Source organism: Cyanistes caeruleus, chromosome 11 (assembly GCF_971803275.1).
Source record: "Cyanistes caeruleus chromosome 11, bCyaCae1.hap1.1, whole genome shotgun sequence".
NCBI lineage: Eukaryota > Metazoa > Chordata > Aves > Passeriformes > Paridae > Cyanistes > Cyanistes caeruleus.
In genome coordinates this window covers 13,375,088-13,388,020 of record NC_141711.1, presented here as the reverse complement: position 1 = coordinate 13,388,020, position 12,933 = coordinate 13,375,088, and the positions used below count along the sequence as shown (strand labels likewise).

General features: G+C 37.9%; 1 protein-coding gene across 2 annotated transcripts in view; it reads left to right on the top strand.

Moving 5' to 3' along the window:
• The window catches only part of CACNA2D3 (calcium voltage-gated channel auxiliary subunit alpha2delta 3), a 413,270-nt gene that overhangs the window by 273,575 nt on the left and 126,762 nt on the right, over positions 1-12,933 (top strand). For both annotated transcript variants that reach the window (XR_015275129.1, XM_086846678.1), the window contains one exon: positions 2,463-2,596. Coding sequence is in view for 1 of the 2 variants with exons in the window: in XM_086846678.1 (XP_086702804.1) it covers positions 2,463-2,596 (134 nt within the window). In the remaining variant the exon portion in view is untranslated. The remainder of the gene's footprint in view (positions 1-2,462; positions 2,597-12,933) is intronic.

The window sequence follows — 12,933 nt, the reverse complement described above, 5'->3', positions numbered from 1 at the left end:
TATTATTTTGGTTTTTTTCAGTAAAATTCACTATTGCAGTAGCAATTTGACAGCCTCTGATTTACATACTTAATTTTCTTAAACATTTTGTCCCGGGCCATCACTGTGGTTTGGCATATTATAAAATGGACAAAGGGTCGGATCCATCAGTCCAAAGGAGCAGAGGCTGAGGAAGCAACGTTGAGAAAAATGCTTTGTGTTTGGGAGAGCTGATGGCAGCTCCAGCCTGGCAGAGGACAGATCAGCCCTGAGGCAGGTTTGGCCCAGCTGGAGCAGTTTCTGGACTGTTGTGTCAGCAGAGGAGAGCTCTGTGCAGGAACCCCCATCACATCCATTCCCGTTATTCCTCCTGTGCTGGGGCTCTGGGTGGTAACCGAGAGCCTGCTCACCTGCTCGGCAGCCTCCTGGGGATGGGGGAAACCTCCAGGGGAGCTTTACAGCTGCACTCAAACAATGGATTACAATGCACTCAAACAGTGCTTACCCTGAGGATTTATAAATTCTGCTGTTTTATTAGTTGCAATAGTATTGCGTCTCTTTTGCACAGTGCCCAGGAAACGAAAAGTACTGCACTCCACGTAAAAATCAGTTGGAAGCATTTTGCAAAGTAATCAGTCTAATGGTGGACATTTTAGAGAAAAATAAGCCAAACAGGCAGGGACTGGGTAATGGGGAAAGGCAGCCCACATGCAGAGCATAAGTGTCTGTCTTTTACCACATTATTATACATCTCTCATGCTTGTCATTACCAAATCTTACCCATTTCCTTCACAAGTCTTTTCCTGCTGGGGAGGGAAAAAAGGTAGTGCTGACTGTGAGGGGACTCTGAGGTGGCATAATTCACACACCAGGGAACCGAGAAGCAGGTGTTGGAATGCAAAAACTGAAGCATGGGTTTGCTGCCATTGCTGACATGGCCCCAGCAGCTGCACTTTTGCCTTTATCTGGTGATTAAACCTGGCTATAGGAACAGTAAGGGTTTAATTCCATGGGGTATCTCTGACCTCTAGATAAGAGATGTAAAGTTAGCATTGTAGGAAAGTAATCCTTGTGAGATACATATAGCTAGAAACACATGAATCAAAACTCTAAATTTAAATTAAAAGATAACTAAAAGCATGTTACCTAATGTTGTTCCTCGCTATAATATTTATATATATAAAACTATATATAGTTATATATTTATAAATATAATATAGTATAACTTTTGGTAGGGTTTTCCCATTAGGACCAAATTGACAAATATCTTCACTTGTCTTTGAAACCTTTATTTATTTCCTAAGTTTATACAAAATTATTTCAGACTTATTGTTTCTTTTGTCTTAGGAAATTAGGCTAAAACCTGTTTTCTCTATTGTGCAGTTGAAACATATGATTTGCAATACTACAACATGGAAAGAATCCTTTGTAACATGCTGAATTATGGGCTGGTGTATTAATTCGGAAAGTTCTAGATTCAGAAAGACCACCTTTACTGTCTTGTCAAAATTTGCCTCATCTACAAAAACACAGCTCAAAAGTTCTTTGCAGCTGCCATGTTTTTGCTAAAGCTTAATAAAGCTTAATATTGCAGTTCCACAGAGGTTGTGATCTTGTCAAATGATTAAAATTGTAGTGAGGCCTCTTTCATGTTGGTCTTTTCTCATTAACAGGAGCTAAATGAAGGCAAGTGATGCATTTAAATAAGGCCTGATGAAATTTTAGCCTTGAAATTTGTCAGTCCTTCATCACTCTTGCATGATGTGGGCTACAGATGCCAAGTTTGTGATGTATAAAGATTCTTGACATCTAAGGACTGAAAAGGGAGTGGTGACAGCTCAAATAGCTGAGGCCTCTGCTGTTCTCAATCCTGTCAGGTTGGAAGAGATGCTTTAAAGGATTAACAAGGCTGTGATCACCTAACCAAGCAATTCTAGCTGTAATCTACATTTTCTGTGACCTGCCATATTTGTAAATTACATATTGCTTTTTTAATCTCATTCCCATTGTGTAGGGATGAGTGTTTCAGAGCAAATGCAAAGACCATTCTGTTACTGTAGTTCTACTCCATCATATTTCTTGAAGCCAGACAAAGTGGGTGAGATACAGTTGGGCAAAGATAATACCAGTTCTAAATTTTAAACCAGAGAACATTAAAAGGAAAAAAGCCCAAACCATTAAACAACAACAAAAAAAGTGGTTTTGAAATCACACTTTAGTACAGACAGTGTGGTGTTTCATAGCAGTGTTGGAAACCCTGTAATTGAGGGCTGGCCAAAGGTTTCACAGACATCTGTTTTCACCAGTTATTACTGTTTGAGGCTGCTTCTGATGAAACATTCCTCTTTTGTATTTTTTTCTTTGGAAATAAGCAAAAAACATGACAGACATAAACCACATCTTCTGGGTGGTTCAATTTCTTCTTGAAAACTTCCTGTATTTGTTCTCTCTGGTTTATAACTTGGAATGATGTGTTTTCACAGGGTTTTTTACCCAGATCTCTACCTTGGCTGATGTGCAAGAGAATGTTATGGAATATCTCCATGTTCTCAGCCGACCAAAGGTTATTGACCAGGAGCACGATGTAGTGTGGACTGAAGCCTACATCGACAGCACTGTAAGTCTGCATGATAAAGAAAAACTACTGGGGTAAAAACACTCATGAATCTGCTTTCTGTTGCTGGAATGTGCTAACTCAGTGTAAGACTTTTGATAAACTTTATGCTACAAGCAAATAATTCAGCATTACTGAACTTTAGCAGATACTTATATGTTGTAATTACATATTATACAAATATTGAAACAAACATAAGTTACAGAATAATTTTGAAGTTAATGATGTACAAACCTACATTTAGTAAACAAAAATGGGCATTGAACAGATATTGATTATATTGAGTAAACATTTTTTTTAATATGTTTTAAAACATGTCAATGAATATGTAGGTATAAACTCAGACTGACAAGAATCGATAATTTTAGTGTAAAAAGGCAAGTCAACAACCAGGGGTCAACTGTGATATCTTGGGGAACAATATTGAGAAGATTCTGCCTTTTAAAATGTATTGAATGGGTGATATGTTAAAATAATTGTCATAAATATCCAATTTTAACTTGACATCCCTCTGAAATATTAGAGTTAAAGCACAACTTTCTATTATGCAGTGACTGAGCTCTTGTGATACTTCTGTAGCATGTGTGGTAAATCATCAGATTTGCAGGTAAAGGTTGTTCATTTCCATGGATTGGTCTGAAATAGAGTTTTATCTTTTTTCTTTTCCTGATTATATTCCCTTTGGTCCAGTTAAAATATTTGGTTAGTATATTATCTCTAGAACAAGAGTTTGTACAAATGCCTGCCATTTAGTACGGGAGATGCCAAGTATTGAGTATAATGGATAGAAGATCACAAATCACTCGTGACACAAATGTTTCTTTCTTTCTGTTTTAAATTTTTACTTAATGGGTAAGGTGGGACAATCTCACCAGCTTCACTCTGATATTTGGTGGGTTTTGTTTGTTTTGAGTCTCTGTTGCTTCCAGATGGTTCAGTCTTAAATCTATACTAAACCACCCTAGGAAGAGAGCTTTTGTTTTATTTTCACAATTGTTTAGGCCTTTTCTAGTCTCCATTTGTGGACATGGCTAATGTAAAATAAATTCTTAAACTGCAGTTATAAAGGAGAAACAAAAAGTTAATTGAATTAGAGGAAATGAATTTATCTCTGTTTCCTTTTTAAAAATAACCTATTAATCCAGTCTTCCCTTTGTTCTCTTTCTTTTATTGAACCATAAGATGAGATGAACAGGAAATATGTGTTATTACTGTGCCTTCAGGGCATCCCACAAAATGGGGAGATGACCAGAAGAATCTTGTCCTCATTCACTTTTTTTTTTTTAAAAAAAAGTAATCAGTGTGTGAATGTTGCAGGGAGTTTGTGTATTTGCTAGAGGCAGTGGCAGGAAGACACTCAGGTAAGTGGTGTTCTGGTGCAACTCTTTTCCTTTGCCTATGAATCGTTCATTAAAAGTATTGCAAACAAAATCTTCCTCCTTTCTCAATAACCAAGTCATCCCCTCTACCCACCAACAAAGTACAAATTGCTGTTTCAGAATTAATTTGACACTTTACTCTTGCTTTTGCCTGTTAATCTGTATTTCCTCGATCTTTGCAGGGAGAAAAATACTCATAAAAATTAGTCTAACTTTCAGTGATTCTCCTGTAGGTTGTGGAAAAGCTAAGGGAAATTAACAACTTAATGTTGTGTGAAATACTAAGTGAATACAGCAGGGGTGAGTAAATGCAAGTGAATTTAAGGACACTAGAGGGAGTGTAGAGAGGGAATGAGGGAATCTTGAGAAAACCAGAAAAACAAAGACAATGGAGCTGTTACAATCCTGAATAATAGAACTGCTTAAATCCAAACAATAGGTCTTTTGATGCAGTCAAAACACTTCCAGGTTCTTCTCTTTATCTTCTCTTGTTTTCCTCCTCTCTTGACTAAACTAATCAATGTCACTGTGAACACACACACACACACACATATATATATATATATATATATATATATATATATATATATACACACACACACATGCACTCATGTACATATATGCACACATATATTTTAAGTGTATGAAAGCTCCATTCAGGACCCTAATGGGTTGGATTCTGTAAGAAAAGATTGAAAAATAAAATACCATTATCTGCTTAGCTGCAAACTGCCTTTTTCCTTCCTCCTCCATCATTCTTCCCATACAAAAAAAAACAACCAACCAACCAAAAAAAAACAACCCAATAACAAACAAACTAACTAAAAGCCCTAAACAGGCAAAGGAACAGGATAAATTAGGGTAGTCACATACAAATCTTGAAAACAGGAATGAAGGGAACCTTTCACCAAATCAGACTTACTGCTGCCCCAGCTAAAGCTGCCTGAGTGCTATTTTCAGAGACAGATTCCCTGGCCATCTCTAGTGCTTTGACATTGGAAGTGCTGTTAAAATAATCCTCTCCAACCCATAACTTGTTGATTTTCACCAACAGTTTGTGTGGCTGCTGCTTGGACCTGTCCTGGTTCAAACTATTAGTGTATTTCCAGATAGTGAAATGTCCTTACCACCCAGCAGTGTCTGAACAGCCAGGGTTAGATTCCCAGGGCTACATTTGCATGGTTGCACTCAGTGTCACTGTGCCCTAACAGCATGGAATATACTTTAGTGTTCCCTTCTCACCAAACAGCAGAGCTAATTGGCCAGCTGTTTCTGAGCAAGCAACATTAGGCTGGAACATCCTAGGATGCAGACAGAAAGAAGCTGGAAAGTAATAATAACCTTAGGCTACAAAATACTTCCCCTGTCACCCCAGACAGTTCTCATCCAGTATTTGTGCAGGACAAAGTCATCTGTGAAAGCCAGAAGTTAGTTCATTTAAGTGTTTGATACAATTTAGGAATATTCCCAGAAGAATTTTGTTACTAAAACAAAGCATTTAATTCCTGTGTCTGTTCACCTTTCCTGTAAAAGGATGTCTGCAAAATGTTCATACAGCTGCATCTTCAACATGACTTTGGCACTCCTGAGGAGCTTCACATACTGTCAGAAAAAATACGACATTTATGGAAGTAGAATTCTCTGGCAAGATGTCATATGCAGAAAGCATGACATGGAACAACTTTTGTATGTGTCAGGGCTGTGTCCTTTGGCACTGTCAGGATTGATAGCTGATGTAAAGCAACTGAGACAAGGCCTCTCTGGTGACTCCTTGCTTCCCTTTTTCCTAAGGGAAAGTCCCTAGACTTTTTCTCTTCCCAGTGTTTCCTGTCTTTCCAGTCAGCTTCTACAGTCATTTTTAGCTACCCTTCATCAGAAAATCATTTGTGTTTATTTCCTTTAAATCCAGGATTTCATGTTGGAAAGGTGATCATCACTGTGTAAAGCCTTGTTTCTTTCAAAACCAGGACTTTTGACATAGGAGTGATACACTTTTAAGATGTTACTGGCTTCTGGAGAAACAACAGATTTCTGAAAACATTTGAATTTACGTCTGTGGGGAACTGAACTGATTGTACTCGGTTTTGGTACTCACAAAACAGTCTTTAGAGGATTAGCATGGGCTGATTCTAAAGTCAGCATCAGAATAGGAGAATTCAGAATTGGGAATGCTAGTCTGTAACAGCCCAGTAGCTTTAGTGCTGCCAATACCTTCAGGCTAAAACGTTGGAATTGCAGTGTGTGATATGTACCAGCCAGCCTCCTGTCTTCTGATTCAGAGTCCTCTGGCTCCAGATCACACCTTTCCTTAGAACTGTTCTCTTTTCCATCTGTACTTCTCTACTCAGCAGTTTGATACACAGTACAAGTGGGTGAGCTTTGTTGGATCTATGGATTTCTGTGAGAAAGGGTGTTTGGGCTGTCAGGAGCGAGGGGTCAGGTGAAAGATTCTTAATTGTGGAGTTTAACAGGAGAAGAAATGGTCTTGCTGCCTGTTCCTGTTCAGCTGTACAGCACAGAGATGCTGTAGGAAATAGTTCCAGAGGTTGCAGATGGAATACATGGGCCCTAGACAGTGAGGTCTGGACATCACTCCTGCAGAACAATCTCAGCATTACTTTTCTGCTCAAAAATGGGTCACAGTTGGATTTAATATCAGTCCTTCAGTATTGCTAAGGCCCACAAGCATGTAATAGTTCAGAAAATAGAATAGCCTAATGAATACTTAAAAAGGAGATTTTTAAGTGATAGCTTTCAAATGGAAGCAGAAAAGAATTCTAAAACTATCATAGTATTTCAGGGAGGCAAGAGTTTTAAAGTAGACAATGACTTTTAAGCATGCATCTATAGCAAGTCAGTGAAAGTGAATATTTTGGAAGGAAAATAAATATGGGCTGGGCATCAGGATATTCAAGTGCAGAAATACATAAAGGTCATCTCTTGGTGTTGTGGATAATCATCTGTAGACTACAGAAGCCTTTAACTCATTCTTATGGTCACATTTGGAATGTGATGAAATATATCTTTTTTTTTTCCTGCAGCAAATAAAAAAAAGACTGGTCTGGCCCCTGAGTTCCTACTGTTTAAAAGTTTGTGATTGAGAATTTGTTTATTGGGGTGTCCAATTTGACCTACTTGGACCTTTCTTAACTCTTCCTGGTGGAATTTGCTCCTCATAAGTGTACCTGAATATATCCTCTGGATCTAATGTACCGTTGAGTTCATCTCCAGGCTGTTGGTCTCCAGCTGTGAGCAGATTGAGGCAAACTACCACATCATCTCTATTCAGTTTCCAATCAGAGGAGTTCCTTGCTTAAAAAGAGCAAATTATTGTTTCACTGAATATTTTTGAGAAGAGTGTCTGGTGCTCCAGAATTTAAGAGTTCATTTAAAACAGCAGTACTCTGAGTCATTACAGGTCATGGTTCATCATAATGTGAATGGTGAGTGCTTTTGCTCTTTGTAATTTCCTTCTGTGTTAGAGTACCATGTGTTGATTCTTCATTTTCATTATCCCCACATTATCACAGACATACATTCTATTATGGCTTTTAGTTCAATTCTACAGTTTCTGCTGTATATATGCATATTTGTAAATATAAATATATTTTCCTCATTTCTTTCCTCTTTTCAAGGAGGTAATATTTGAAAGTATTTCCTGATCAAGAGACTGATGCTGTCCTAGGCAGGCAATGAGGAACCTTATTTCTCTTTATGGGCAGTAAATTGAGATAGTTTCACTGAAGTAAAGCCTTTAGTAATGATTTTTAAAATACTTTTGATGGGTGTTACAATTACATTATTACGTATATGGTAAAAAAAAAATCAATTTATCATCTTTGTTCTTAAAAAAAATCAAGTACTCTGCAGGCATACTTTTTACTCTGATCCAAATTCTTTGCAGAAATGTTGAAGCAATTATAGGAAGCTCTTGCCTCTCAACTGTCACATCAGAATCCAAATATTTAGTGTGTGAAAACTTAAATTCTAGCATACGGTTCTTCTGACAGAGGGGGATTATGACCCAACTACAGAGAGGCTATCTATATCTATATCATCTATATCATCTATATCATCTATATCATCTATATCATCTATATAATCTATATCATCTATATCATCTATATCTATATCTATATCTATATCTATATCTATATCTATATCTATATAATCTATATCTATATCTATATCTATATCTATATCTATATATATATCTATATCATCTATATCTATATCTATATCTATATCTATATCTATATATATATCATCTATATCTATCTATATCTATATCTATATCTATATCTATATCTATATCTATATCTATCTCTATCTCTATCTCTATAATCTATATCTATATCTATCTATAATCTGTATCTATATATCTATCTATATCTATATCTATATCTATATCTATATCTATATCTATATCTATATCTATATCTATCTATATCTATATCCAGACAGAGTTATAAGAGAAGGTTCTCCAGACTGAAAGCTGCTACACTAGGAATATTCTTCTACCCAGGACTTTCTGGTGAGGTATTAAAATGCTGTTTAGTGCTTCTTCCACTCACACAGTTTGTGTTCAATTCACAGAAGAGCTTTTATATGGTAACAAAGATTAAATAGCACCCTATTTCCACTAGCTTCTATTCCCAGAGATATCTTCAAATACTTTTGGTGGCACGAGTTAATTGTGCTATTACTGTAAGTGGGTATACTTAGCATTTCTGTAACAGTAAAGGTTCCCTGGGCCTCTCTTTCAAGAAAGTAACTTCTAGATTGCAGAACTGGTAGGCATTAAAATGCATTGGTGTGTTCAGAACATTCACATACATCTAAAGTAAGTAAATAGTAATCATTGCAGAGCTGAATGTCAGGAAGTGTCATTAATCAGCAGCTGAGATAAGAAAATTTACACACAGTAATTTTATTTTTTTTTTAATACACTGCAAACTAGAAATCTGTGTTGCTTCTTTTCCAGTCCCACTTTGGATTTGGTTATATGCTCTAGCCTTCCCTTTGTGTCCAGCATTTCTTAATCTCTAAGAATTTACAGCTCTTTATCAGAGAATGTCATCGCCTCCAAGTGCCTCTGAGGTTCCCGTGGGAATTTCCTTTTCTTGCTTTGACATTTGAGTGAATTGGGTTAGGAAAGAAAAATCTAATGTATGGATATCAGGCCTTCCATCAGGTAGGTAGGCTTGTTCATAAAATAAGGTTCTTCAAGCTCTGCTTCATCTTCTACAGTTCTCAGTGGTCTTTTGAAGGCTCTGATAGGGGAGAAAAGTCGAAAGCAGCCCAGGAAATGCCTTTGTATCAGCACTTCGGTTTGGATTCATTTTCCTGGAAAAGTACAACAGTTCTGACCATTTCACCTTGAAGCTTCCACGGGAGCCCAGTTGCAGTTCCAAGCTGCAGCAGTGACAGTCTGATGTGTCTGCACTGGGACCTCGTAGGTCTGGGACAGTGCTAGAGCCACTGACAGTGCTGATCAGTGCAGCTGCTTGTGCACTCATTTAAAAACCTGCAAAAACAGGTTATGCACACATTTCCAGGGAGGTGCAATATCCCCCTATGCTGATGATTAGTGTACTGTCTGTGGAAATCTTCACTGACTGCCTCATAAAAAAAGGATGCATTTGAGCCAAGGCTTTTATGAGTTCTGTGGCCCAAATTTTTCAGTTGCTATAATTAAGTACTCTCATTTTCTCCCAAACAGTTCTAATCTGTTTGTTTTACTGCTGGATCCAGAATAAATGAATTATCATGAAACATATGAACTGTTTCAAATTCAGTAAGATCTGTGTCAACTGTCAAAACATAATGAGTTCTGGAGATAGTCAATGAATGAACCTCTAAACTGAATAAAATTCATGAACTCCAATTGTCTTTCAGATGCAATTGAAAACAACAATGAATGTTGGTTTTTTATGTTAGGAAATGAACATCTGATTTACTCCTGCTCAGGAGCAGGGTGTTCATCAGTGCAGGGAATGTTGTGCCATTTGTATTTGTGCTCAGATCCCACATTCACACACCAAGACAAGAGTCTGAGTGCAATGTGTCCCAATAAAACACACAAATTGAGACCCCTGAAATCAAATCTGGGGCATGCACAGGAAAATAAATCCCATAAGGACCTAATGGAGATAGGACACTTAAAATAAAATGATTATTCCATGGAAACAGAATACACACAAGAAAAGTTTCATCACAGGGAGCACCTATGCATGCATTATGTACACAAGAATATGTATATTTAAACTTTGTGAAGGAAACTGCTTCTTTTGATAAATTACATGTTTGTTTTCCTCCACTGCTAATACTGGAACTTACAGTATTAGGGCAATTTCCAGTGATTGCATTAAGCAAAGAATATTACTACAGAGAGCTAATTGCTAGTTGTCAAAGTCACAGAAAAACTGTTGTAAGGAAATAGCAATAATTAGTTTAATGAATTAACACTTTTCATGTGTATTGCACTACATAGTATTTACACTGTAAAATGCTATAAGTAATACATCAAAAAGATGTTTAAAACATCAGAACCAAAACCAAGAGTCCTGCACTTAAATAGGAACATAAAATTTCCTGCTGGGGATGCGGAACATGGAATGCCATCTGTATTACATGGCACTGAGAAAACAGATTATGTTTGGACCTCTATTTCATAGCAGATGGGTTCATTAAATTTAATAGCCTCCAGAGCCTTTAGAAACAGTGTTAAAAACATGTGGAACATGCTGAGACACTTCACTTCTCGCCCCACAGTCATTATAACTCTGGCACAGACTATAAATATTACACTACTTTATTTCCATTGAATCGGATTACTATTATAATTATTTTTCATAGGGTACATTTACATGAGAAATGCAGAATGCAAATTGTTCTTCCTCAAAGTTTGAGATATGCAGTTGATGTCTTTAAATGCATTTTACAGTTCTTTGCACTTGGAGGCTTTTATATAGAACTTATTTTTATCTTCCTGCGACATCAGCAAGTAGCTGTAATGCCACAGCAAATCTGGGTCCTAAGCAGCTCTGCTCCCTGTGTGGTTCAAATGAGACAAGCATTATGTTAAACCATTGAAAGGAAATCATAGGAGTGTTACATCTTGGCTTTTAGCTGTATATTGCCAAAATATTCTCTTTTCTAATACTTTATTATTTTATATGATGGGGTAACTTCAGTATGACCTTGGTCTCTGCTCATCTTTTATCACTGGATGAAAGAGAGATTAAATATCTAATTTTGAATCAGATTAGTTCCTACAGAAATATTGCTTTAAACAAAGTAAAGTCTTCTCTCTTTTTGAAATATTCTCAGTATTTGATAGAGGATTATTTTACTATTTAGTTTTTTATTTTAAATAATACTTCCAATGAGAGTAAGTCTGCTTTACCATGTTTAAGTGCTGTGACACCTGTCTAACCTTCCAAATCTTCATTGACTATATGTTCTGATGTTTAAACTTAAATCACACTTGAAGAAATTGTCATCCTTGATCATAATTCTTTAAAAAAAAATAACTGTTTCCCAATAACCATATCAGCTTGTTCTTGTACAATGTAATTATCTTCTCTTTCCACTCTCCTGCAGAATGCTGTGATGTCCACACTGGCTTTTGCTGTTTCCTAAGGTCACTCTTGGTTTTGGGTTGTACTGATCGTTTTAGCGTGTATTTTCTTCTTTATATCCCTGACTTCAATTTTGCCACTGACCACTGCTGATATTATTATCATGACCTGCCAATTTTAATAAATCACCAAGGTCCTACCACAGTAGATGATGGATGATTACAGGATTAAATAGCAATTCCTTCCTCATATATTTTACATTTAAAGTAATAGGTAAGAATCACCAGTTGCTTTGAAAGGGCAGAGAATGAAAGGACATGGTAAGATAGGGTAGATCAATGCAAAAATTGATTACTGGTCTTTCAAATGATAGTGTTCAGTTCTCCAGATTTCCCACACAAGTGTCTGGGTCTCGAGAATCATGGAGTGATTGCTTGTGTTCGGTTAAACTTGATTTCATGGAATTCTGTTAGGAAGAAATTTTTCCTAATATCCCATATAAACCTTCCCAGGTGCAACTTGAGGCTGCTTCCTCTTGTCCTGTCACTTGTTACACCTGGGAGAAGAGCCAACCCCCACCTGGCTACAATCTCCTTTCAGGTGTTGAAGAGCCATAAGGTCCCCCCTGATCCTCCTTTTCTCCAGGCTAAACACTCCCAGCTACTGCCAAGGAGACTTGTGCTCCAGCCCCTTCCCCAGCTCCACTGCCCTTCCCCAGGCACAATCCAGCACCTCAATGTCTTTTGTGTAGTGAGGGGCCCAAATCTGAACCCAGGATTTGAGCTGTGGCCCCAACAGTGCCCAGTGCAGGGGGACAATCACTGCCCTGGTCCTGCTGGCCACACACTGCTGATACAGCTGGGATGCCACTGGCCTTCTTGGCCACCTGGACTCAGATTTACCTGCTTTTGACTTACACCCCATTGCCCTCTTCCACTGGACAGCTTTCTAGACTTTGCCCCAAACCTGGAAAGCTGTGTGGGGTTTCTGTGGCCCAAGCACAGGACCCATCACTTTACCTTGTTGAACCCCATACCAGTGGCCTCAGCCCATCAATCCATCCTGCCCTCTGCAGAGCCCTTCTACCCTCCAGCAGATCAACACTCCCACCCATCTTGGAGTCATCTGCAAATTTACTGAGGGTGCCCTTGATCCCCTCACAGTATCACTGATAAAGACATTAAACAAGACTGGCCCTAGTACTGATCCCAGGGGAACAGCACTGATGACCAGCTGCCAGGTGGATGTAACCCCATTACCACTCTCTGGACACAGTCATCCAGCCAGTTTTTTACCCAGCAAACTGTGCACTTGTCTAAGCCACGGGCAGCCCACTTCTCCAGGAGAATCCTGTGGGAAACAGCGTCAAAGCTTTTCC